At 41.3% G+C, this 24,824-nt stretch overlaps 1 protein-coding gene across 1 annotated transcript; it reads right to left on the reverse strand.

Moving 5' to 3' along the window:
• Positions 1–469: 469 nt before the first annotated feature.
• LOC144516817 (G-protein coupled receptor 22) lies at positions 470–18,584 on the reverse strand. Its single transcript, XM_078248444.1, has 2 exons — positions 18,203–18,584; positions 470–4,759 (listed from the first exon to the last, which is right to left on the reverse strand). The coding sequence occupies exon 2, from the start codon at positions 4,637–4,639 to the stop codon at positions 2,951–2,953; it is 1,689 nt and encodes a 562-aa protein (XP_078104570.1). The 5' UTR covers positions 4,640–4,759; positions 18,203–18,584; the 3' UTR covers positions 470–2,950.
• Positions 18,585–24,824: the final 6,240 nt, after the last annotated feature.

Raw genomic sequence — 24,824 nt, forward strand, 5'->3', positions numbered from 1 at the left:
ACACACACACACACACGCACGCGCACACACAGATTTTTTTCTGGTGAAATAAAAAAGGATGTGTCGACATCAAGAGGTTAAACTGCCTTGACAGATGCTTAAATGACTAACGAGTTTCATCTTCATTAGGACTTGCGATTAGCATAGTTGACACAACACAACAAGGGTTCACTACAGTCAGCCTTAAATACTGCATGTATCTGGGACAGAGTTTCTAAATTTAGGGATCAGAGAGACGGGGAATGGAAACAGGAGATGAAGAAAGGGAAGGGTAGCTGGAAAAAGGAGTGACAGATTTGGAAGAGGGATGGTGGACTTCCCAAGTTACACTGAGCAGGATGAATTTAGGCATTTCCTGTTAAGACGGTAGAAATAAATCTGTGATGGAAGCCCATTGTCAAACTGTCAATTTATGTAAAAGTGTTCTTATAATGTAAGCATAACAAAATGGTCATATTTCATTCTTCCATTTACAGATTGGATTCATGTGAATTCTTCAGTAGTCAAATGATCAGAGACGTCATATACAAAAAGGTGATTTTTTTTTGTTTTTGTTATTTAGTCTGTAATTATTACCATAAGCCATTTCTTCAAAGTCTACATCATTTCTTCCTCTGTATTACTTTTGTTCTCTTTTTCATCTCCATTCTGTTAAGTGTCTAAAAGCTCATGAAAAAAAGAAGACACCCATTTACAAATTTTTCTTTCTTTCTAGTAGTTTAGCAGAGACAATGCATCCACGCAGACATAGTATAAAATACAATTTCCAGTGTAATTCAATTTCCTGATAAGTAAAATAGACAACAAACAATACATTGAACATAAATCTTGTATGAACTGACACTGAGATGGATCAATTCTTAGATAGATCATCTTTTTAATACAGATTCTGCTCTGTTCTATACAATAACACATAATATAAATCTTGTACAATACTATGTATTTCTCTATACACTTGGTCATAAATGTACAGTACAGTGTACACAAATACAGTATTAACACAAATACACTCATATGTATCTTCTCTTTACAGTTACTTTCCAACTCACTCAGAGTTTATCACAATGGCTGATTTTCTGTCCGGCAGATGATTGTGATCAAAAGAAACTAACTGACTAAAACCCAAAACAGACACTTGAATATTTACATCCCTGAAAAATGTACATGAATACACAAGTAATTGTCTTCTGTCTGGCTCACATATAGTGTAAAAGGGGTGAGGATGAAGGAGATAGCCCAAATCCCAAAGACGCTCTCCAAGAGCCCATATAAAGTTTAAAATGTACTCTATCTACTTACTGACATACATTTTTACCTACTGTAACACCCATAATACAACAGCTGATTGGGGGCTGGTTTATTGTTTTATATCCAGCATGTTGGGAAATGAGACATGAAGCCCTGAGGAGAAAGAGGGACGCAGATATAGTCTAACATGTCCAGGACTCAGTCCAGAAGCTGACAGAGGCCTTTCTGCCTCTGCAGTCATTCAAAGTGCTGTCCAAAAGCAGTGACACTGCCCTCCAGAGCAACAAACAGCTTTTTTTCGGCCACATGTTGGGATTTCTCCGGTAGAAGATGCTAGTTTACCTGCAGTGACTACAGACAGTTTTACTTAAGTTTCCACAAAATGTTGCCCTTTGACTTCCACTTTAAAACCGAAGTGATACAATTTCAGTAGTATTACAGTGGCCTGTGTAGTTACAATTGCTCCAAGTACTCTGCTTTTATATTACGCCCAGTGGCCTCTTGCTGTTATTTAGAAGATGAATTTTTTTCTTCTCTGTTTCCCCAGTAATGTAAACCATAATTAGAAAACCAACAATTCTTTGTTCACATTCTCTTTGTAGACATCCCAGGGGTCATTGCTTTTCTCATAATTTATTGCACATAATCACATACACGCTTGTCGTTTATTCATTTGCGCAACCGCACACGCAAACACACATGCATACATGCACACATGCAAACATATGAACACAATCACACATCCTCGCATACGTCATCATGACTGTTACTCTTAAAGTTTATTTAAAAAAATAAAATAAAATCATGCCTTTTAGCTTTAACTTGAAAATTATATTAGAATCAGTTTTTTTGCAGTTTCCTGATAGTTTCACATGAGCCTGTAAACTTTTAATCTGAATGCTTGTATTTATTTGCCATTAGAGTAATTTGCTATACCATATACAGTATGTGCAAACACTTTTGCTCTGATACATTGTCTGTAAACATACAGCAGGACATTCAGCACCACGAGAATACATTAATAACTCAATTAAGGCATGAACAAATGAGAGAAAGAGAAATTATGAATTAATATTTTTACTCACTGAGAATATCTGTGCAGGTAGATATTGGTGTGCTTTCCAGATAACGACCAAATATAGATCAGTGTGCATTTTAAGGGTGTGTGTGTGTGTGTGTGTGTGTGTGTGTGTGTGTGTGTGTGTGTGTGTGTGTGTGTGTGTGTGTGTGTGTGTGTGTGTGTGTGTGTGTGTGTGTGTGTGTGTGTGTGTGTGTGCATATGTACATGCACATGCAAGTTGAAACTGCACACAGGAGCAGTAATGTATGGATGTCTGTTGTCTAACCCTTATCCTACAAGTGGGGTGCACCGTATTTCCAGTATCCATGGGATGTTGTCATAATGCTTGGCCAGTGTTGTCATGGAGACTCAGTGGCCACCTTGTCAGTCAGAAAGTGGACTAATGGGGGCCTGTGTAAGGAGAGCAGAAAGCAGGCTCTAATTAGAGCTCAGGACTCACCTGCCTCCACATTTGCATCGAACCAGTGGTCATGGGATTTGTCCTGACCTTTGTAGACTGACTGGTATTCTCACACCTGTGCACGAATATACACACGATCCACCTCTAGCATGTTGGTAAGATACATACAATTCTTCAAATTCACACCCATACACTCACAGATGCAAACACACCAGATTCCCTCATTCCCTCACTGCCTCTGTGAGGCATCGATCAGTGCCATCACTGGCCTCCACCCGTGGCTTGCGACTCTTCCTCTGGCCTCCTCCTTCCACCCAGGAGTTATGAATAACTGTCCCCCCGCTGGGAGCCGGGTCCACCTGCAGAAGGGTAACTACCCTTTTTTTGACACGTGTTTTGAGGGCACGCCGCAGTTTCTGCCTGGTGAAAGCGTAGAGCAGAGGATGAAAAATAGTGGTTCCATAAGCCATCGCCAAGAAGCAGAGGCGCAGCCTCACCAGGCTGTCGCTGGGACCCATACACAGGATCAGAACATTGACTGCAGACAGAGGGGCCCAGCAGCCCAGGAAGGTGGATATGATGAGTAGGGACATTTTTAGGACCCGACGTTGACGTTCTCGACGGTCCCTGTGCCTGCGCACTGCCCGCCTCAAGGCAATGATGGCAGAAACCGAGGCCTGTACACCCATGGTGGAGGCAGGCAGTGGTGAGGTGGCGTGGGTCTGGGTTGAGGCTGAAGCTGGGGTTGGAGAAGCAGGGGTGGCCGGTGTGGTGGCTATGGGGGTGGTGGCAGCAGTGCTGACAGTAGTGACTGTTGCTCCACTGTCAGACATCACCTGGGACATGGAGGGGAGTGGTGGGGGCGATGTTGGTGTAGGGGTGGGGGATGGGATGAGAGGAGGATGGTTGAGGTTCTGATTCTGGTTGGAGGACACTACCTCTGTGGGCAGGCTCAGGTCCTTCTTCCTCTTCCTTCTGCAGCGTATCCTGCAAGTGGAGTCCTTTGCATGTTTACCCCTCATCATGTGGGAGCCTATGCGAATGTTAAGGGCCTGCAGGATCCTGGAGTAGGTGAACAACATGACGGCCACAGCGATGAAGAAGCATGGCACTTGGAGTAACAAGTGGTAATACATAGCCAGGCCTGTGTAATACCCCTGCCCCCCAACGCACAACAGTGTCCTGTTCTGCCATACTGGAGTCAGGTGGTGTGAAGACGAGGAAGGATGAGTTGAGGGTAAAGAGGAAGGAGAGATAGATGAAAAAATTGGGGTCCGTCCAGTGGTGAGCTCAGAGACATTGTTATGCACTTCCAGCTCCTCATCCTCACTGTCCTCAACCCTCGAAGAGAAGAAATCCCCCTCAAGGAAGGGCAGGAAGAAGACAGCTAAAGACACGGCCCACACTGCGGCCAGGAGCAGTGCTGCACGCCTGGGGGTCAGTAGACGACTGGCCGGACGCACTGAGATGTCGTATCGGTCCAAACTGATCACCAGAACATTGACTGCTGTGGCCACACTGGTGAATGTGACACAGGCTTCATGAAAGCAGCACAGCGTGGCCAGGCTGCCAACTCCACTTTCATTAGCTGGTAGCAGGATCACAGCCACAGTCAGTGGCAGACACAGCAGACAGACCAGTATGTCCAGCACATGGAGGTTGACTGTGACCAGGTTGCTGACTGAATCCACCAGGTTGGACTGAGCACAGTAGAGCACAAGTACGGTCAGGTTGCTGCTGAAGCCCAAAACCAGTTCCAGCATCAGCACAGTGGTCAAAGACACCTGGAAGCCCAGGGGGTAGGGTGTGCTCCAGCCCTCCTCCACCCCCACCTCGCCCCCTACATCCAGCAAGCCTACCCCCTGACCATCGCTGGTCTCCAGGAGGTCACGATAGCCTTCGGTCTCCATTGACGCCACAGCACTCCCTCACACATAGCAACAGCGGCCGCCACGCCAGACCATGCTCTGTCTTTCTTCTGGCTCAAACGAGACAGTGATGAGGATGATGGCCAGATCTGTTCCTTGATTCTGTGAAAACAAAATAGAAAAGAGACATAGAAAAGAGAAGAGGAGTAGAAAGACAGACAGATGGCAGATACAGATCAAGCAGTTATCAGTCAGCTTGTCTCGTATTTACTCAAAAATAACAGTGTAAAGCAAGTACAAGTCAAACTTGTCGGACTTCACAAGTCAAGAGAAGCTATGAGTTGACACAACGAGTTAAAAGTGATCTTGTCAGGCGATTAGAGTCATGGGGTGCAGTTCAACCTGCTGCTGATGACCCATTATATATCAGGCAGTTAAACAACAACATGCTTTTCGTAGACAATGGTAACAGTTCAGACAGGAATTGGAGCAGGAAGTCTCTTGGGGGAAATTTGCAAGTATGAGTGCTTTAAGCAGGGACTCAGCGGAGGATCCCCGAACAGTCTACACATTTTAACAAACCAATGGGGATTTATTTTCTGACGGTGCTTACAATTCATATACTGTGCTAGATTCTGTTATAAAGATATAAGCATGCTTCTCATGAGTGGGTGGATGTTTGATTCATTATTATGCAACATACATTATATGGGTCAGAAACAAAGCTTGCAGAATAAGGTATGTGGAAACATATATAAACCAACTACACCTGTACTGTTAAGATGGCAGTGACATGTTGTCTATACATGTTGTCTATAGTAAGATACGGACCTGTTCCTCCATTGACAACCCACCTTGTGAAGATTAATTAATGCCTGTGCAAATCCAATAAATGCTTATTTAAAAAAAAAAAAAATCCTTTTGTTAATTCTGTTTTTTTTCCACAAGCAGTCAGCCTCTACCTCCAAGAGAAGAGGTGGCAGGGACATTGGTGGGCTGGTAGAGAGACCATGCAGTGCACGTCAACATAGCAGTGCCCCAACTGAGGGTGGCAGCAGTTAATAGTAGGGAGACGTAATAAAGATAAATGGATCAATGATCCACAGACAGTGGCACATAAACAATGCTATCAGAGAAAGACCAGCTCCCCTTGCATCTTTTCTCCACACCCCCTCAGTCTCATCTGCTCTACATCCCTCACATCCCTTCCTACACTGTTCCCATTTCGTTTACTGGCTGAGACAGACTACTTTACATGTAGATCATGTTATTCTTGGCTGACTGGATGCTCTCCTGTGCTTTGGAATGAATCATATAAAGTGTTGGTTGATTAGATATAAGATACCTGTTTGATATACCGTAAGAAAAAAATATTCCCCGCGTCTCTGATTGAGGAGGTATGGTGTGTCCTGATTGGCATCGTTGGCCTCCTTTGCTGTCAACCTTTCCTCTGCCACACCTTTTGTTCTCACCCTCTCGTTTGCCCTTTTTCCTTTGTTTTATTTCACAGTTACAACCATTTGTCATGTGAAAAGGACCTGCAGGCAGAACAGGACTCTGTGTGGAACAGTGGTCTATCTTAATCCACTAATGGGTTTCTTGGGGTTTGTGGTGTTGCTGGAACATTGATTTAAAGCATCATCGATCTGCCAATTTAACAAGCCTGGGGCAAGAGAGCACAGAACCACACTCCCTGTCTCCACCTCTCATTGGACCTGAGGTCTCATTTTCAGCACTGCATGAAATAGTTGTGAGCAAATTTGTTTTGTTCTCTCTGTCCCTATTCATTCTTGCGACGGAGCATTAGGGCCACATCAAGGGAAAAAAATTAAGGAGGAAGATGTTTTATTTATTTTGCATTTTGAGAATAAAGTTGAAATGTCGAGAATAAAGTCGAAATGTCGTGAATAAAGTCAACATGACGAGAAAAAACTTGATAACCTATTTCAAGAATCAAGTCGGACTTTTGAGAATAAACCAAACTACTAACTTTACCTATTGTATTCTACAAAATGCATGAACTCTTTATCTTTTAGCACATAAACACAGTATGGTGATAAGTATTAGGAGTTTGAAGAGATTGTTCCGAAAATTGCGTTCAGAAGGAGAAACCACACAAACTTGGAAGAGGTGGCCATATTCCTGCAAACTGAAATAGCTTGTAATGGACAGATGCAAGGGTATCGATGGTTACACCTACATGCAATACAGAGAAGATATGTTGTATCACAATACACAATAAGACAATTGATCAACTTGTTTGATCCTGAAGGAGTGGCGCTCAGGCGAGCGCGGCACTCCAAGGATGTAACCCATATCTATGATGCTGCCTACATGGCAGCTGGCATGGCGGACAGTCGCTCTAATGTGATTTAGATGCACCCTCTGTTTGAGACTGTTCACACTGAGTGTCTACCACTTAATATTCAGTGTGCTATGACCTTATGTATATATCAACATCAATTGTGTTTACAGTCTTTGTTCAATATGGTGGACACCAAGGTAATAAGGAGCAAACAAATGAACACTTTGTTTGACAGTCAATCACTTACACCAATCAAAGAGGCAACATACATGTCAATACAGCATTGACCAAGCAGTGTATTCTATCTCTTGCAAATGCGTTTGTGGCATGTGTTTAAAGCACTACGGTAAATAAATGTCAGGAGAACTCAGTTGTGTGCTACCATATAAGTTAAACCTAACAAATAATTTTGTAAATGTAAGCGTACCATGATTGACAAAGAATGGGATGATACAACACAAAAATCAACTGTTATCTGAATTTTAATATATTCACAAATAATGTGAAAACAAAATGGAGGAATTTGTTCTTTTTGACAAGAGTAAAATGGTATTCTGCAGTCACTGATGTGATCAGTCTCATCAAACATCAGCCCATCATCCGTTTCTCTCAACAGTCCTGCCAATAAATACAAGGGGATGATTGTGTACAGGTGAAATGAGCAGGCTGAATGGCTTTCAACAAGAGTCATTTATGTTACTCTATGACTAAAATAAGCATTAAGCCATTATCAGTCCTGTGATGCATGGGTTGTGTGATAACGAATATTCAGTACTGTGGGATGAACCGTTAAGAGATACAAAGAGCCACAAACAAAAGAGTAGAAAAAGAAGTCTGTGTAAGCATGCGGTTTGGGGGAAAGACAAAATGTCATAAGCCCTGAATATGTCCAGCTGTGACTCTGACCCGCAGGCAGGAACAGTCACACTATTCTAGAATTCACAGGGAGAGGGGGTAGAAGAAAATTAAGATGTGTAGGCAGGGTGGTGAACTTTCTAATGATCCCTAGTGTTGGTGTCTTTCAGTGGGAATTGTAAATACTCAAGTTTTGATTTGGTTCTAAAAAGTGCATCCATCATTTACAAGCATGTTTCGAAAGCTAAATCATTTGTCTGGTTGGTTTAGTGCGGATTCTAATGACAATTGTCATCTACAGATTTTACTTTGGCTTTGCAGAATATGTAATCAAATTTGGTGTCTTAATTACTGTGTGATTCTGTGCTTTGCTCCAAAACAACAACAAAAAACTGACAGTGTCCTAGACTGCACACCTTCCTGGAGCCTGCTGTCAGGGTTATTATAGGTGTTGGGTAGTAGGCTAGACGACAGGTTGTCAAGCCTCTTTCCACAATATCAGAGGGTAAATGCTCAAGCAGATCCTGTTGTGAAGAGTGAAAAGTTCAGTTTCACTCTCTTATTTTCACCTATATATATATATATATATATATATATATATGTGTGTGAAAATAACACACAACATAACTACATTGAAAGAATATATGTCAGAAGAAGAGGATGGACAACGTCCAACAGTGTGTATACTATAGGTCAGCTCCTGTTTTCCTAAAAAAAAAAAATCTAATTCATGTCCAGTCCTATTTTATTAACACACCTGCACAAAACTGCACATTCCACAGACTACTCTAACAAACAACATGGACTCGTAAATATACTATAATGTCACTTGTGTAATCCTACCTCAATGGGTAGAGGCACACTTCACGTAATTCACACAAGATTCACCTCAGATGACAACTGCACTTCCAGGCCAGAGCACCTTTTTGATAAACAACACACACTCACACACACACACACACACACACACACACACACACACACACACACACACACACACACACACACACACACACACACACACACACACACACACACACACACACATACACGTTTCCTGGGACGTCTGAAATGAGGCAGAAAAGGTTTATGAAATCTGTCCCTTTGTGTCATGACTGCTGTCCGTGCTGGGTGCACTCGCCTATTTTCACCTCAGTCCTCAGCAATCTTGATGCGACAATGGTGGCTGCTACACGTGAGAACTCAGTTTGCTAATTATTTAAGTAAGCACCACTCGTGCCCTCTATAAAACTTTATGGGGTCAGTTTGCATATTTCTGAGGCTGTAACAACTTTCCACAGAAGACATCTCTGTCATAAATTATTTGTGTGGTGATTTCTAAGTAATAGTATAGTGTGTTAGGTAGTGTAGGTATAGCTAGTTCATTGTTTTAAGACTCTGTGACCATTTTAGTATGGCTGTAGGCATTGGCGATTTTTGACCCTTTCCCCTAAATTACATCTCAGCTCCCTTAAAAATTATAATAATAAAAACAAATTATTATTTTTTTTATTATTTTTTTTAAATCAATTTTAGTGCTTAAAGTTAGAGTTTGTGAACGTGTCTGTTAGTGACAGAGGACAAACAATTACAGGTTAAAAGGGCTTGAAACAGGTTTAATATCCTGTGTATCTGTCGCCGATGCTATGCACCTGTAACCCAATCAAGAAAAGGGTTAACAGAAAAGTAGTTTTGGCCAATCGGAGGTGGTTGTGCCAGACTCCTGCCTTTGGCTGAGTCTTACTGAGTATCTAATCTTTCAGAGGGAGAGCGGGAGTGTGGTTGTGAATTTAACGTTGGTAGTCCCCAGAAAAGAAGTTCATAATTTTATGGCTCAGATTAGAACCCAAATTGAAATGTAAGCAACTAAAATTGCTGAATGTTAGAACATTGTGTCAAATTGGTCGTTATTACTGTGACTTATTAAGTGTCAGGTTTTTAAAACACTTTTGCAAGGCACTGTATCCGTGTCACATTCTCATTAGGGGCTGAGCCCCCCTAAAGGTCTGATCCTAGAATCACCCCTGGCTGTAGGTAAGACAAAATAAGTATAATAGCTTGAAAAGGAAGCAGGACCGCATTAGAATGACAGGTAAGCAGCTCAGAATTCCATAAGCTGATGTTTAAGGCCATCTAATGTTATCTGAAAAGTCTTGTTTAGTAAAGCACACTGGATTGCTTTGAGTCTAGTTATTCTGCCCTGTTGGCAGGAGTTCTTATTTTTACCATTTGCCATGCTGCTGTGGGTTATATTCAGCAGTTGGAAATGATCCAGCTCTTCCGTGAGGCTCTGCATCCACCTCAGGGACGGTGATCAGCACTGCTGTTTACATCAGGACAACAATCAAAGTAGATATGTGTCACGTTTTTTCTCTCCAAAAATGAGATACAAAATGGTGAAACTAAAAAGGAGCATTTGGAGACATTCCAAAATGAGACATCCCCTACATTTAGGGAAAAAAGGGAAATTTAGAGGAGAGAGACAGGAAAGATGAATGAAGGAGAAAAAGAGGGAAACGAGAGAAAGCAAACAGGATGATGGCGCATGCAGCCCGCTGACTCATGGCTATCTTAGGTATTCCTAATGTCCGCAGTGAGACAATCGATCAAAGGCTTAATTTTCCCACTCGATTCATCCAGCAGCGCTAACAGCGAGCAACCATCAGCTGGGCAGCAGCATCCCTGGCAGGCTCCCATCAAACCAGCCTGGACAGGCAAACAACACAACCTACTCAGTTAGAGCAACAACATCCCACCCTATCTGATATGTTTCTGATCAGGACAGTTTTAGGAACTTCAGGTGAAATGCAGTTTGAATGTGCAACAAACTCAATACTGTATATTACAGTACAGTGTAACTCCAGAACTGCTCAAACTAACACTGCTACTCCTTATGTGAGGCCAAGCAACACTTAACACTGTAAAATGAAAAAATGGGTTTTCATAACTCCTGCCAAGCTCGCTGAAGACACACAAGCACACCATGTATTCCACAGTGTAACTGCCATCCGCCCACACAGCCACCCACCGCCTGCACGCACTCCCTGCTTGCACGCTCCCTGCAGATACACTGGAAGATGGATTGCCATCTGAGGTGAATGACATCCTGTGTACTTAAGAAACTGCTGAATCTCATCCACACTTATGCCTGAGACAAGTTAGGGAGAAAGGGACGGTTGTAACGGGAGGTAAGATGAAAACGGGAGGTAGGTGCAGTGAGGTAGTGATGGATGGGAGGGAGGCTTAGGGCTGTGTAGATGGATGCTGATTTGTGTGCTCGCTTGAGGGGAATGTTTGTTCCCTGCTCACTACCTCTATCCATCTCTCTTTTGAAAAGTCCCAGTTGCGCTGCCTCAACTCCCCTCACCATCCATCTTACAACCAACACATGGCTCTTTGCTTTTACACTGTGCAATATCTCTGTGTAGTCCCGCCAGATCATCTGGACAGACTCTTCTGTGATTTTGAATATTAAAATGCAAGTATACCGCTTACAGATTGCTGTCACCACATCAGAGATAAAGACTCAAATGTCCAGTCACTATCATCCCACAATACTGACAGGCTGCTACCAGAACATCAATAAAAAAGCTATAGTAGGCAGGTTAATTATTGCAGCCTGTTCCATCTATAGGAACAGCTCTGTACAGAAAGAAGACCTTGGACTCTACAGCTCTGGAACACACAGGGTGTGAGTCATCATTATTACCTGACAGCATGTCACTGGATTTTATTTGGGTCCAGACATTCATTAAATACACTCCTTGGTATCCTATATACTGTACGCTCCAAGCCTGTAATTTTGCTATTACAAGCACCACCTCAATAAGCACTAATCAAGGCTACCGTGCAATCACAGTTCTTTAAAACAAGAATAAATCAAAATTGAGTACAAAAGCTGGCAAAATGAAGTAAAATTGAGTCAGAGCAAGTGGAGACTGTTACGTAAATCAGCACTTTGGAAGGCTGTTTACTGGCCCATCCAACAGAATAGCAATGATTAGTTATAATGATGGTAAGAAAATAAAAGGATAAATTGGAGAGATATAACAGTGTCCATCATGTTTCTATTGTACCAGTAATTACTCATACATTCCTTATGTGTTCTGAAGTGATTGGATGTGATTAGCAATGTCTCCCTCCATCTCTCCATTTCAACAGCTCTTGTCATTAGGAGTTAATGGGTTGTCCGAATGCAGTCAAGTAGCGAGTACCCTGATTTGTGTTGTAGTGTTGTGAATAAATCGTCAATTCACAGTGGAAGGTCTGTGGTGGCTTTAATGCTGCTCTGGTGACAAGGCACCAAACCAACAGCTGAATATGTGATGAAACGCTTGACTCTGATCTTCAAAGCTTTGACCCGTGCTCACAAACAGGGGAGTTGACTCATAATGGTGGATGGTTAATTTTATTTTACAATTGAAGGTGCACTCCCACCAATCCAACGTGAAGATCAGTTTACGTTATAAGGAGTATAACTCAGTGTGTAAAATCACTTTTATTACTAGTCTACTGTGGCTCTGGAGAAAGTTTTACAACATTTGAGAAAAAAATCAAAATATCAAAATTATTACAATTATATAAAATGATTATATTATTACATGCACTCAATTTATTGTCAAAGCCCTCAGTTTAAGATGCTCCGACAACAGGGGCGGAGCCAGATGTTGTAAACATTCGGGGCTGAGTCCAGACCTGGGGGGAGAGATTTTATTTCCATTAACAACAGTTATATGCACTGTTTTTCAAGATGTTTGATAAAAATCTGTACAACATTTAGGAAAACATAATAGTTGCCAAGGAAAACAATCATCCTGTAGAGCCTACATCCTGTATTTTTATCTAATTGTTCTCCAACCATCTCCATCGTTCTGAAACCACAACACAGCAAATGTTGAGGATGACTCATTTTCACAACTGACACCTAAAAAGAGGCAGAAATTGTCTGATGTTACTATTTTTAAGTTAGGCTACATAACATAGGTATGGTAGGAATTTGGGGTAAACTACTACTAATCTTGAAACCTATTTGTGTTACACTATGCTGGAGTAGAGTTCACAGAATAAAAGGTGATATTTCCCCAGTAATATAACTTTTTCTCCGTTAATTTGCCGGTCCAGTCAGAGAGACTGAGAGGAAATGACACAATGGTTATTTTAAAAACCTAAAAGAGTTGGAGAAAAATGAGCAGTTGCTTTGATGATTTTCCTTCACCAGATGGAAAGATGAAAACATTTCATTCTTAAAAGGTGCCCTGTGGACTTTTCTTGTAACCAAATTAGTGAAATGCATTTTGTGTATGCTTGAGGCCTAACAAATGTGAAGAATTAATTTCCTTCCTCATAGAACATTTGCAAATTTAAAATCTGAGCTGTTAACATCCATGTTTACTTGCCAGCAGTCTTCTTCCCTGCCTTTGTTGTTACATTGCTATGTTTCTTGGCACATTACATCCACTTGCAGATCAGCAGAATAGTGTGAGACCATTGGCAGGACTGTGTATTGTGTTGTACCCCTACATATCTGTGTGCACAAAAGGAAACAAAACGGGGATCATTTCATAAAAACATTGCTCCATAGCGCTACTAGTGGTCAAAAACTCCAAAGCATGCATTTAATACAGCACATCCTTATACCTAAACAGCATTATAGGTTGATATCCAAAGACTCCCAAAAAGACACATATGACCGTTCTATTTAATCATGTGACCATCGTTCTATTTAAACTAACGGCCTCAGTTTTTAAACTCCTAGTAAACGTGAAACGGAACTTGTTAAGTTTAGGCAATAAAAAATACTTTAGGGTTAGTAAAACATCAGGGATTGGCTTCAAATGTTTCCCATAAAACCACTAAAATTATGTAACGTGACGTGACAGACGTTATTGCGTCAGAGACTACTGGTGCGTTCGATTATTCTCAACGAACCGACTCGGACCTCGGATATGGCATCACTTCCACACTTCAAGCGTTCTGGTATGTTTTGCGCGTCCGAGTCGGAGAAAAAACATGGACGCCACCCGGAAAGCTGTTGCTATGGTAGCACTGGCCAAGTTAGCAACGCTAGCCACGTTAGCAAACAAGGCTTCATTCAATATTGCACTCACAACAACACCCATACCAACAGGCAGTGAAACGGACGCAGTAAGATATTGCGGTAATACGAGTGATTAAAATCTTAATTTAAACAGCCAAAGCGGTCCAAAAACAATTACAACAATTCATACTACAAGTCACACAGGGCGCTGCCATCTTGGAATCCGTATCGGAATTCTTGCTCGGTGTCCTCACGGTTGTCTGAGTTCAGAGCTCGGAAATCCGAGGAAAGGGGGCGTGTTGGTGCGTGTTGGTGCGTGTTGCACAGAACTCCGACTCGGATAAATAATAGAACGCACCATAAGGTCCATAAAACTTGGTTCATTTCAAAATGACAGTTGACTTTTAGTTTCACATGGGACACAAACCCCTGTCTCCTGAGTGAAATCCTGTGCTTTTGATAATTACTACAGACACAAGAGTTCACCGCCTAATGAGAAACATAATTGTCGGACGTTATGAGCTGCTTGCACAATCAACCCATATGGTCGTTTTCTGGGTGAGGATGGGCTGCTTTAACAAGACAGTGAAACAGCGAATCAGGAATTTTGCTTTCTTGTAGTGTTCACCTTCAGCTTGAATTCAATCAAACCTTTCTTCAGCAGATCAGTGCCTGCAGAGACAGGAATCTCTCTATGTACCATTTTTTACAGGTATCTGAAACAGACTCATGCTCAGATCGGTCTTTAGAGAAGTGGAGAGCAGTTGAAGAGGTCAGAAAACTAGAAAAATGTATTTGAAGGAAATGGAATAAGAGCAAAGGAGTAAGTGAAACTGATGGGGTACTAGAAAAAAAGACTGAATTTGTCTGCGACAGGTTAAAGTGATTAAGCTATTTCACTCCAGAAGGCAATAAGAGCTCAATTAATGCCATTTATCTCCTGCAGACAGGACATCATTGGCCAATAGGGGAGAGCATCACTGCAGGCATCTGTTCTCTCACACCATAATGACAGACAGAGATCTAACATGATGGAGGGAAGAGTCAGGGATTTATTTTCTATTCCCGTTTGAAGAGGTTAAACCAGGAGGGCCGAAGTACATGAGACGCACACTCAATACCTACAGGTGTCAAATAAACCTAATTTACACATGCAACTAATGTCTGTCAGATTCCAACTTATGTATGAAAATGTACATGTCATTATGTAAAACATACCAAAATATCTAATAAATATGCAAGAAAGCAGCTATATTCCTGTATCTATGGGTGGCAACACTGAGTCTATAAGTCTTTGTGTGGGGGTCTTCTCTTCCATGTTGCCTCTGTCTCCCATCTCTTGATAGTCTATTTTCACTCCACTCTGCTCTTATAGCAATTTAATGTTCCATCTCTTCTTTCTATTTGCTCTTCATGCGTCTAATTTTTTTCCACCAACATCCTTCTGCCTTTCTCCTGTCTGGTGCTGAGATCTGCTCCACGTCTATGTTTCCCTGCACTCACGCACTTCGAGGAACATTGCTACCCTTATTTACTGTTAGTAGGTTAGGGAATTAAGTGCAGTGTGCTTTTAATTTCACACGGTGAACATGAGCACGCTGACAAGAAGGCTGAGCAACCTCAGCCGCCAGTATACAATTTGTGTAAGGCATCTTTATCTTGTTTTGACTTAGTTCAGAGACTGGGTGTGATAACTTGTTTCTATGGCTTTGATCAACTAGGATTAAAAAGAGGATGTGGCCAATCCAGTCAAAATATTGTTCTTAATGCGTAAAATGCAAATATAGTCCTTAAATACAGTTGTCCTTTAATACTGCTGCTATGAAAGCCTTTTGCTGGAGGATTTTGCAGCAGTAAATGGGATTGTTTGTAGTTACTGCATGTTGCACAAGTTCATTCAACATCTGCCATGCTTACAGTCTAGATATAGAAGATACAATAAAAATGTTGAATTGTCAGTAAAAAAAAAAAAAAAAATCTGTTAAAACATAACTGCTCTCAGTTCTTCAAAATGTGTGGAAATCAGCAATGTAGCTGTGTTTATATAAACCTAAAGAATCCTTAAGCCATCAAAGGATATTCAAAACAAATCCAACCGGGACAGAAGCTTTATTGGAGCCTTTTAATGACAATAGAGCAGCTCTTACATAAATCTTATGCGCTTTTCCCACACTGTTGTTGTCCCACAATAACCTCGGACCATCTCCTCTCTAGCGCTGTTATGTAAAAGGTAAAAAAAGACTCATCAGATAAGAGAATACAGTACTTCTATGTCATCACGCTGAAACAAAATATGACAGCTTCCCTCAACTACGCTGCGGCATCTAGCAGGAGAGTAACGTGTGGTGAAATGTTTCCCAACCAGCAGCATCAAAGCTTCTCTATAAATACACGCACAGACGCAAACATGCAGTGAACCACATGCACAAGCTGCTACCATGAGAGTGAATGGAAATGGGAATATGTTAAAACAATTATCCCTCTGGGATTCTACATGGAAAAGAGAGGGAAACACACACACACACACACACACACACACACACACACACACACACGTAGCAAGAAAACATCACAGAGAAGGTGCAGGGCTTTAATTTACTCTTTTTCATTTTTAATCTTTTTAATCTTCTGCATGTTAGCAGTCTCATCAAAAAAGTTCATTAATTACCTTAAGTTAAAAAGACTGATCGTTTGATAAGATTAAGAAGAGAATACAATGGTCTTTTTTTTGTGAAATATGGTTTAATTTAGTTTTAATTTGACCAACTAGGCTACATCCTGCAGATTATAGTATTTATTTATTTTGAGAAAGCCTCCATAATCTACCAGTTGTTCACAAATTAGCCTACACAACCACACTATAAATAATTTAAAAAAAAAACACTACATCAGAATTGTTGGCCAAGTTGAAAGTAAATTTCACATATTTTGCCACATATTGTGGCATACGTGTTACAAGACAGTAAGATAAATCGGAGAATTCAAAAGGTATGTGAACGTGGGAAAGCAACAATGTGAGAGCATGTGTTGCAGGGGAACACAGTGATGTGGGAACACAAAAGTAATGTGAGCACACAAAAAAAATGAATATTAATAAGTAATGTTAAAATCTTTCATGACAAAAACCTTGTGCCAGGCAAAACATTTGGCAGTGCTTGATCCCAAGAATTTGATTTGTAATTGGTAAGGGAAAGCACTAAGAACTAATGCAAGCAGACATTATGCAGTTTGACATTAAACCTACTGGAACTGGAACCTTAACTGGAGAAAATGTTGCTTTAGTATTCAGCTGGAAGAAACCCATCACCACTCAACCACCACCTTCAAATCACACGTTCCCATTTCACATCCCATCAACAAGAGAGCAGACGGCTCCATATTCAAACACATGGCAAGACAGGGCTGGATTACAAATAATTCAGTGGCCTAGAATTTGTAGATTTTAAAACCATACAGTATGCCTACTATGATTATATTGGAGGAAACAATGTGTAAAAAGAGAGCTTTACCAAAACTTTGCTACTGAGTGACCAATCACATTTCAGATTTTAAATTCACATAAAAGCAGAAGTAAAAGTAAGTAAGAAGACATTTTATTTCTTCGATTTTTGACTGTTTTGCCTCTTTCTAATGAAGGTGGACAAATGCAGGGGCTAAAACAATCCTTTGAAATCATGGTCTCATGGGGCTATGCCAGTTCAAGATCAACAAATAGTGTGCACTATGGACTCATGTTATCTTATTTAAGCATTAAATGTAGTTGGTGAACTGAGCCATTGCTATTAAAAACGATCAAACGGGTCACCTTCATGTCAAGCGTGGCGCATCATTGTCACTGAAACAAATCAACAATCACTATGGGTCCATAGAAAATGGGACACATGGAGCAACACAATTACTATAAGCCCACTTGAATCAAATCAAATCAAATCACTACAGGTCTATTTTTCTAGCCAACATATTAAAGTGTTGTCTGATTGTTGCAGCAAAGAACAAAAAAAAAAGTCCAAATAGCCAGAAGGATTTTTTTTGTCCCACAGGTAATCACTTCATGTCCGAAAATGCAAAGAAGCGATTAAAACCAGCCTGTGACATGTCCCGAGGCAGTTTTCATATCCCTCATAAGAGCTGCTCTGATAATGAAGTGATTTGTTATTGTCGCCTCCGGTCCGGAATCAAAACAGGTTTGGACTGTCTTGTCCCTCCACTAGACAGCCCACCATTTGTTTCATTTTTGCAGAAGACTGTCCCTTTTGATCCCTTACAAATCCAACTGCCTCATTTTAAATTGATTCTCACATATTGTATTTGTGAAGACATCCAAATCATGATTTTACTTATTATTAGGCCTAAAGATAAATATTTCAGTGTTATTAGAAGAAGTGCTGTAGTCGAGTGTTAAACTTACCAGTTTGGTGAGTGGGAAATCCCTTTACATCGTACTGCAGGTGTCGGTGCGCTGCGCAATCGCCAACACTGGACCCCGATTCACTCCCGAACTCTCCAGGACAGCCGGCTGTCAGCCAAAAACGTGACCAGAATAATTTGCCTCCGTTTTGTCATAAATATTACAGCGGGAGGGGGGGGGCACCCTCCAAGGCTGCAGATGCAGCGCGCAGCAGTGGCTCACAAATAAGGTAATATCACAGTGTTTGGGCTTTTTATTTTTGTATTTCCTACTTAACACGACGCGCTACACCTGTCCACTTTCAAGCAGCGGACTTGTACAGCATCCCACTCACGGACCGGCTAAACGCATGATTATGCGCTAACCGCTCACTGGAGCGCAGTTGCTCCATTCCAGCGACCAATACGGTGATCTGCAAGCGCAGGAGGGAGAGGGAGGGAGGGAGGGAGGGAGGGAGGGGTTGTTGTTGGAAGGAGGAGGAGACGGGGATGCGTGAGGAGGAGTGGGGGGCTGGTGTGTGTGTGTGTGTGTGTGTGTGTGTGTGTGTGTGTGTGTGTGTGTGTGTGTGTGTGTGTGCGTGTGTGCGTGTGTGTGTGTGTGTGTGTGTGTGTGTGTGTGTGTGTGTGTGTGTGTGTGTGTGTGAGATAGGTAGCCTTCTTCCACAAGGACGACCTGAGATTCCTCAAGGGTGAACGCTCCTATGTAGTAATAGTCTTACTTGCTTCTCTCTCCATATCTCTCTCTCTCTCTCTCTCTCTCTCTCTCTCTCTCTCTCTCTCTCTCTCTCTCTCTCTCAAAACATATTACACACACTTCACCTCTCTCAAAGGAAAATGACTGGATTCCAGTTTGACTCGATAATATTATCGTGTAAGCCCCCCCAACTTCATTGCCATATTTCACCTGAGATTATCATCTCATTGTATAGAGGCATCCTTCCATCTGCTGTACTGCCATCCCTGTGTGATCTCTCTGTCACTATGAGCTGTGTGCAGGGATCAAGGTCACGGACTGTTACATTTGTGACCTTGGGCACACAATAAATATGAGGTCCCCGTCACTGCAACTCTCATGCTGATTCACAGACAGTTGTTTTAGCGAGCGGTGTAAATTACTGTGCTAGTGAATATGTGAGATAAACGCAAAGGGAGATTTAGATGAGGTGTGAACACCTGGGGTCTCTGAGAAGAGTCCTGGCAGCTGATGTTAGCTGCTCACTGTTCAGAAATTCCCATAGTTGGATGTGTGCTAACATTTAAAAAAAAAAAATAGATTCTAGATCTACATTAGAACTTTTGTTTTTCCCAAATGCATGTAAAAAACAAACAAAAAAACCCCTCTGAATATTAAACTTATTTTGAATTGGTAAATGGTTCCTAAAACCTGTTACACCTGCATTTGAAGTTTCATGTTTGACCCCTTTGATGCTAATAAACAGATGGTGGAAGAAATGCTGTTTACATAACCTTGAACATGAAACATAATACCTCTAAAACTAAATAAAAACAATGTAGGCCCTCATGCAACTGCACCCATCACCCACTCCATAGGTTTTTATATTCTATCCTTTTCTTGTTAGTATCAGTATCAGTATCATCATCATCATTTATATATAGTTATATGTCCTTTAGTTTTTATCTATAGATTGTTTTTTATGTTTAAATCAATAGTTTCAAAATTTGGGGAATACACTTTTTCGCTTTCTTGCAGTTAGTAAGATGAAAAGAAAGATACCACTCTCATATCTGTCCGGTAAATACACTACTACAGTCAGCCACGTTAGCTTAGCTTAGCTTAGCATAGAGACTGGAAACAGGGGGAAACAGCTAGCCTGGCTATGTCTGAAGGTCCCTACCAGCACCTCTAAAGCTCACTAATTATTTATACCTAGTTTTTTTTTTTTTTTACAGGGGGTTATGTGCCAGACTATTTCTTGGCTGGGAGCAGTAACTTCCTGAAGTATCCCGAGAGAGATAATTAGTGAACTTTAGAAGCGATACGCAAATGTTGTTAACTTTGGACAGGCTAGCTGTTTCCCCATGCTTCCAGTCATTATGCTAAGCTAGGCTGCCATTTGTAGCCGTATATATACACACACCATGCAGACATGAGAGGGGTATCTATCTTCTCATCTAACTCTCGGCATGAAAGTGAGTATGCATATTTCGAAAATGTCGAACTATTCCATTAAATACAGAATATCATAACTACTGTATAATTTAACTATGAATTGTATCATCCACGCCCATGTTTGGTTCAGGGTGGACTGACTTACTGCTGTGCTTCGTGTGTGTGTGTGTGTGTGTGTGTGTGTGTGTGTGTGTGTGTGTGTGTGTGTGTGTGTGAAACAAAGAAATGTGTGTAAAGGGACGGCAAGTACTTAGTTTTTAGGAGGAAAAGACAGTGGAACATAATGACTTTGTGTGATAGTTCACAGATTGTACTGAACACCTCGTGGTCTCAGTACAAAGATTTTAGCAGTTTTTCTCCACATTTGTCACCCCCAACCCACTTCACACCCCACCACCTCACCAGTCAACATATTTCTTCTGTAGCCCACCTTTTCCCTTTCACTGCGCCTCAAAAGTTACAGGACAGCCCTCCCCCGGTGACCACGCAGCCGCCTATTTTATTACGACAAACACTAAAACACAGCAAATTGCCCTTGCTACTGATCTGAATCTCTTGTGAAAACATTCACATGTGTTGTGTCTTGGTTGCAGTGCTGCGTTGCCAATGTGTGAAGAAGAGACTCTGTTGACACTGATCTCGATTATAAAAAGGTTTATTACAATCAAAGAGACACCACACATGCAAATGTAAAATTAGCCAGTGATTAGAAGCATCTGCCAAACACCTACATGCCATATGCCCGCATCACTTAGCCAAGGATAAATACAGAAAAAAACATGACATGCACACGCAATACTAGAAAGCAAATAAAAATACGCATAATGACTCATGTACAGGAAACACATATAAACATGCAAAATATTCATACACTAAACATTTATGTGCTGAGACTTCAGCCTATACAGCAAGATGACAGTGAAAAAACTGCAGGACCCACATTCAAACACTAGTCACAGCAAGAATATTTGCAACATAATGGAAAATAATCTTCATTGTAATGCATAATTTGTCATTTTTCAGCGTATTCCAGTTATCTTATGTAGATCCTGTATAAACCTTCTCTTACCTTGTGTACTCCATCACCTCATCTATTTTACTGATTTACTATATTTCCCAAAATGCCTTTCAGGAAACACTAAGACAAGGGGTATGAACTTGTGACAACAACAGCAGAGCACAGGTTTTTCCAGTCAATAGTCAAAATGCAACATTCTGAATCAGAATCAGAAAGGGATTTATTAACACTTACAATGAATTTGCGTTGGTGGTTAGTGCATACATAAACATGTTAAACATGAATATGAAATAAACAATAAATACAGAAATAAATATGTACAATATAGCTGTTTAACATTAGGAAAAAAGAGGCTGTATGGATAAGTGCATGATGTGCAAAAATGTTGAGGGATGTACAAAAGTTCAGGATACATAGTATGTGCAATTGGCAGGTATAGTCCAGGATGTAGGATTAAGAGTCAATGTCGGTGGGGGTCCGGGGCCTTGTTACTTAAGCTGACTGCAGAGGGTGGCATTAGGTTTTGGGCCTGATGGGTTGCAGCCTCCCTCACCTTCTCAGCAGAGCGGATGATATGCTGCACTCTGCCCTTGTCCTTGGCAGTGGCAGCAGCGGTGGTGATGGAGCAGGTGAGGATGGACTCAATGATGGCAGTGTGAAGTGCACTATCATAGTCTTTGGCAGGTTGAACTTCTTCAGCTGCCACAGGAGTGGTATGAAAATGTGACCTTTTCTCTGACGTGTTAGAGCAGTGACATTTTCTGTTAAGCCTCGTTGGAGCGGCACTGGAAACAGCTCAGGAATGAGAAAAAAAAACATACCACCAAACCACAAGGTTCTTGTTAGTTTTTGTTTTTTTAGTATAAAGTAGAGAATCCCTACTTCTAGTTCTAAGGATGTTTTTCCTGTAGCCAACAAGGTACAGTACTGTGTACCACCCTGTTTCATCCCTGGAGAGAGATTTTCCCTACAGGTGTCAATAAAGCATCAAATCAGTATTCTCCCTGTGGCTTTATTAGTTTAATTGTTTACAAAGTAGTGAATGTAATCAGTCATGTTTCCAGATCAATGTGGAAATTAAATATTTATTGGAGCGATAATGTGTATTTACTGTAGCCTCTGTGGTGTGGGTAATTGAGTGCATCCCCATGTCCTGTCTCAAAGCATGCCTGACAGTGAGGGCATCTGTGTCCCCGTCTGTCCAGGGTGGCATCAAAGACCCCGGCATAACCTCTGGTAAACATGGACACATATCAAGACCTGGGACCCGGTCTGGCTTCAGCCCCACTGAAAGAGAGACAGAGGGCCCGGTCGCCACTAACAAACTCACACATATGCTATACCAAAATGTTATCTAACAAGATACAGAAACAAGAAACAAGATACTAGCAATGCAATCAAGTCTTATCAAAAGGAAGCAAAATAATATAATTTTTTTTTTTTTAAAGATTCTACAGACATACCACTGTGAGGCTTAAGCACATCGATGCTTTGAGCTAAATGCTCACATCAGTACGCTAACATGCTCTCAATGATAATGCTAGCATGTTTAGCAGGTATATTATTTACCATCTTACTTTAGCTTGTTTGCATGCTAAAATTGGCTGTTTAGCATCAAACACAAAGTACAGTACAGCTGAGGCTGATGGGAATGTCATTAGTTTAGAAGGTATTTGGTCATAAAGCAAAGTTTTGTGTGTTTACAATGTATAGTCTGGGGACCATGAATGTACAAAATGTTATTGTAATCCACCTGATAGTTGCTGAGATATTTAAATAAAAAACAAAAATGTCAACCTCATAGAAAAGTCAGACTCACCAAAAGGATACAAAATCTGGTGCCAATCCACCCTGTATATGTCGGGTCATGTACACATGTCATTTAAATCCTACATAGCCTATTTATTTTCCATAGTATTACCCCTCTCCCAACATTATCACCATTCTAAACTTCTAGTAAAGACCGGGGAGCTGCCAATAAAGCTTACAGTCATCTATCCCAAGGTCTCTTAACTTAAAACAGTTATTATGTTGATATGTTGAGAGTATAATTGGTATACGTTTATATTCAGACATGGGTTAGACGTGCCCTGAATGTGACAGAAACATGCTGTGGACACATACATATAGGTGGCCTTATTAAAGTCATACTGTATAGACAGCAAGATGGCCAGCTGGAGTGCCCCCATAAGTAAGAATGATCAGATAGACCTGAGGGGAGTGGAAGCAATAAGACAAACATGAACAAGGAGTTTGCATTCACTGAAGTAACAATTGATACAGAAGAGCGGACTGAAGTGCTTTGGTGCAGACAAGTTAAAAAATAAGCAAAGGAAGCTGACACAAGAGAAGAGAAAATGAACCATTAAACTGTATGACCTGATAACTGTATGCATGAGATGGTATGAAAAAGAAGAAGGCAATGAAAGGGGGAAAAACCCATTGTAGCTTGACAAAATGACCTTGAGCTAAGGTTTGAGGGAGGCAAACGCTGAGCCAGGGGCACGGGACAGACAGAGAGGATTATGGGTGAGGTGGAGTAAGAAAGACTGCCAATAAAGAGAACTGGAGAGAGAGAGAGAGAGAGAGAGAGAGAGAGAGAGAGAGAGAGAGAGAGAGAGAGAGAACGAGAGAGAGAGAGAGAGAGAGAATAGACAGAGAAAGACAAGAAGATCTGCAGTAGCTGTTTGATCAGAATCCAACCAATTACAATCGTGCATCATGAATAAGGAGAGACACATTTACCTTTTCCCAGCTTAAAGAAGGGGAAGCAGGGCACGCAGAGGCCGGTTCACTAAATGCCACCTCTGAAGTGTATTTGTATAAGCTCATGGTGTCCATGCCTAAGGAGGGCCTTGACTGCCAGCTTGGTTTATCCTCTCATTAATGTACCCAGGAAGTAGCCATGGACCTGCACAGTTGGTCTAATATCAACTGTGTCACCATAACTGTGTGACCCACCACAGCTGGCCAGTCACCTTTAGCTGGTATTTTGTGGTGACTGTAAACTATAATTTCTTTGATGCTACATGCCCCATTGTGAGTCTAACGGCTGCTGCTTTTCAAATAAGTGTAATGGGCCGTGGAATCAGTTTTATCTCTGCACACAATATGGCTACAGAACAATTCAGGACTATCGAGTTTCCAAGGGCCGGTATGGAAAATGCATTTTCACTCTAAATGACATAGCTACAGTGTAGCCATTATACAAAAGCACTCTTATCCTCAATTTACATATATGTGTTAAGTTAAAAAATAACACATTGGAACAATGTGTATAGGTTTCAATAAGGGAGAAACATGTCTTTTCATTTGATTGGATGATATTTTCGTCTGGTACAGACAAGTGGGCACAGGTGTCTGCATGACTACACATTCACCAGTGCTCTTGCAGTCAAATTCAGTCACATTTCTGATTTGATTGAACCACAAAAGGGACTGTGTGATTGATGGAAGATGAGACGCGCAATGACC

This window comes from Sander vitreus, chromosome 4, assembly GCF_031162955.1.
Source record: "Sander vitreus isolate 19-12246 chromosome 4, sanVit1, whole genome shotgun sequence".
Taxonomy (NCBI): Eukaryota; Metazoa; Chordata; class Actinopteri; order Perciformes; family Percidae; genus Sander; species Sander vitreus.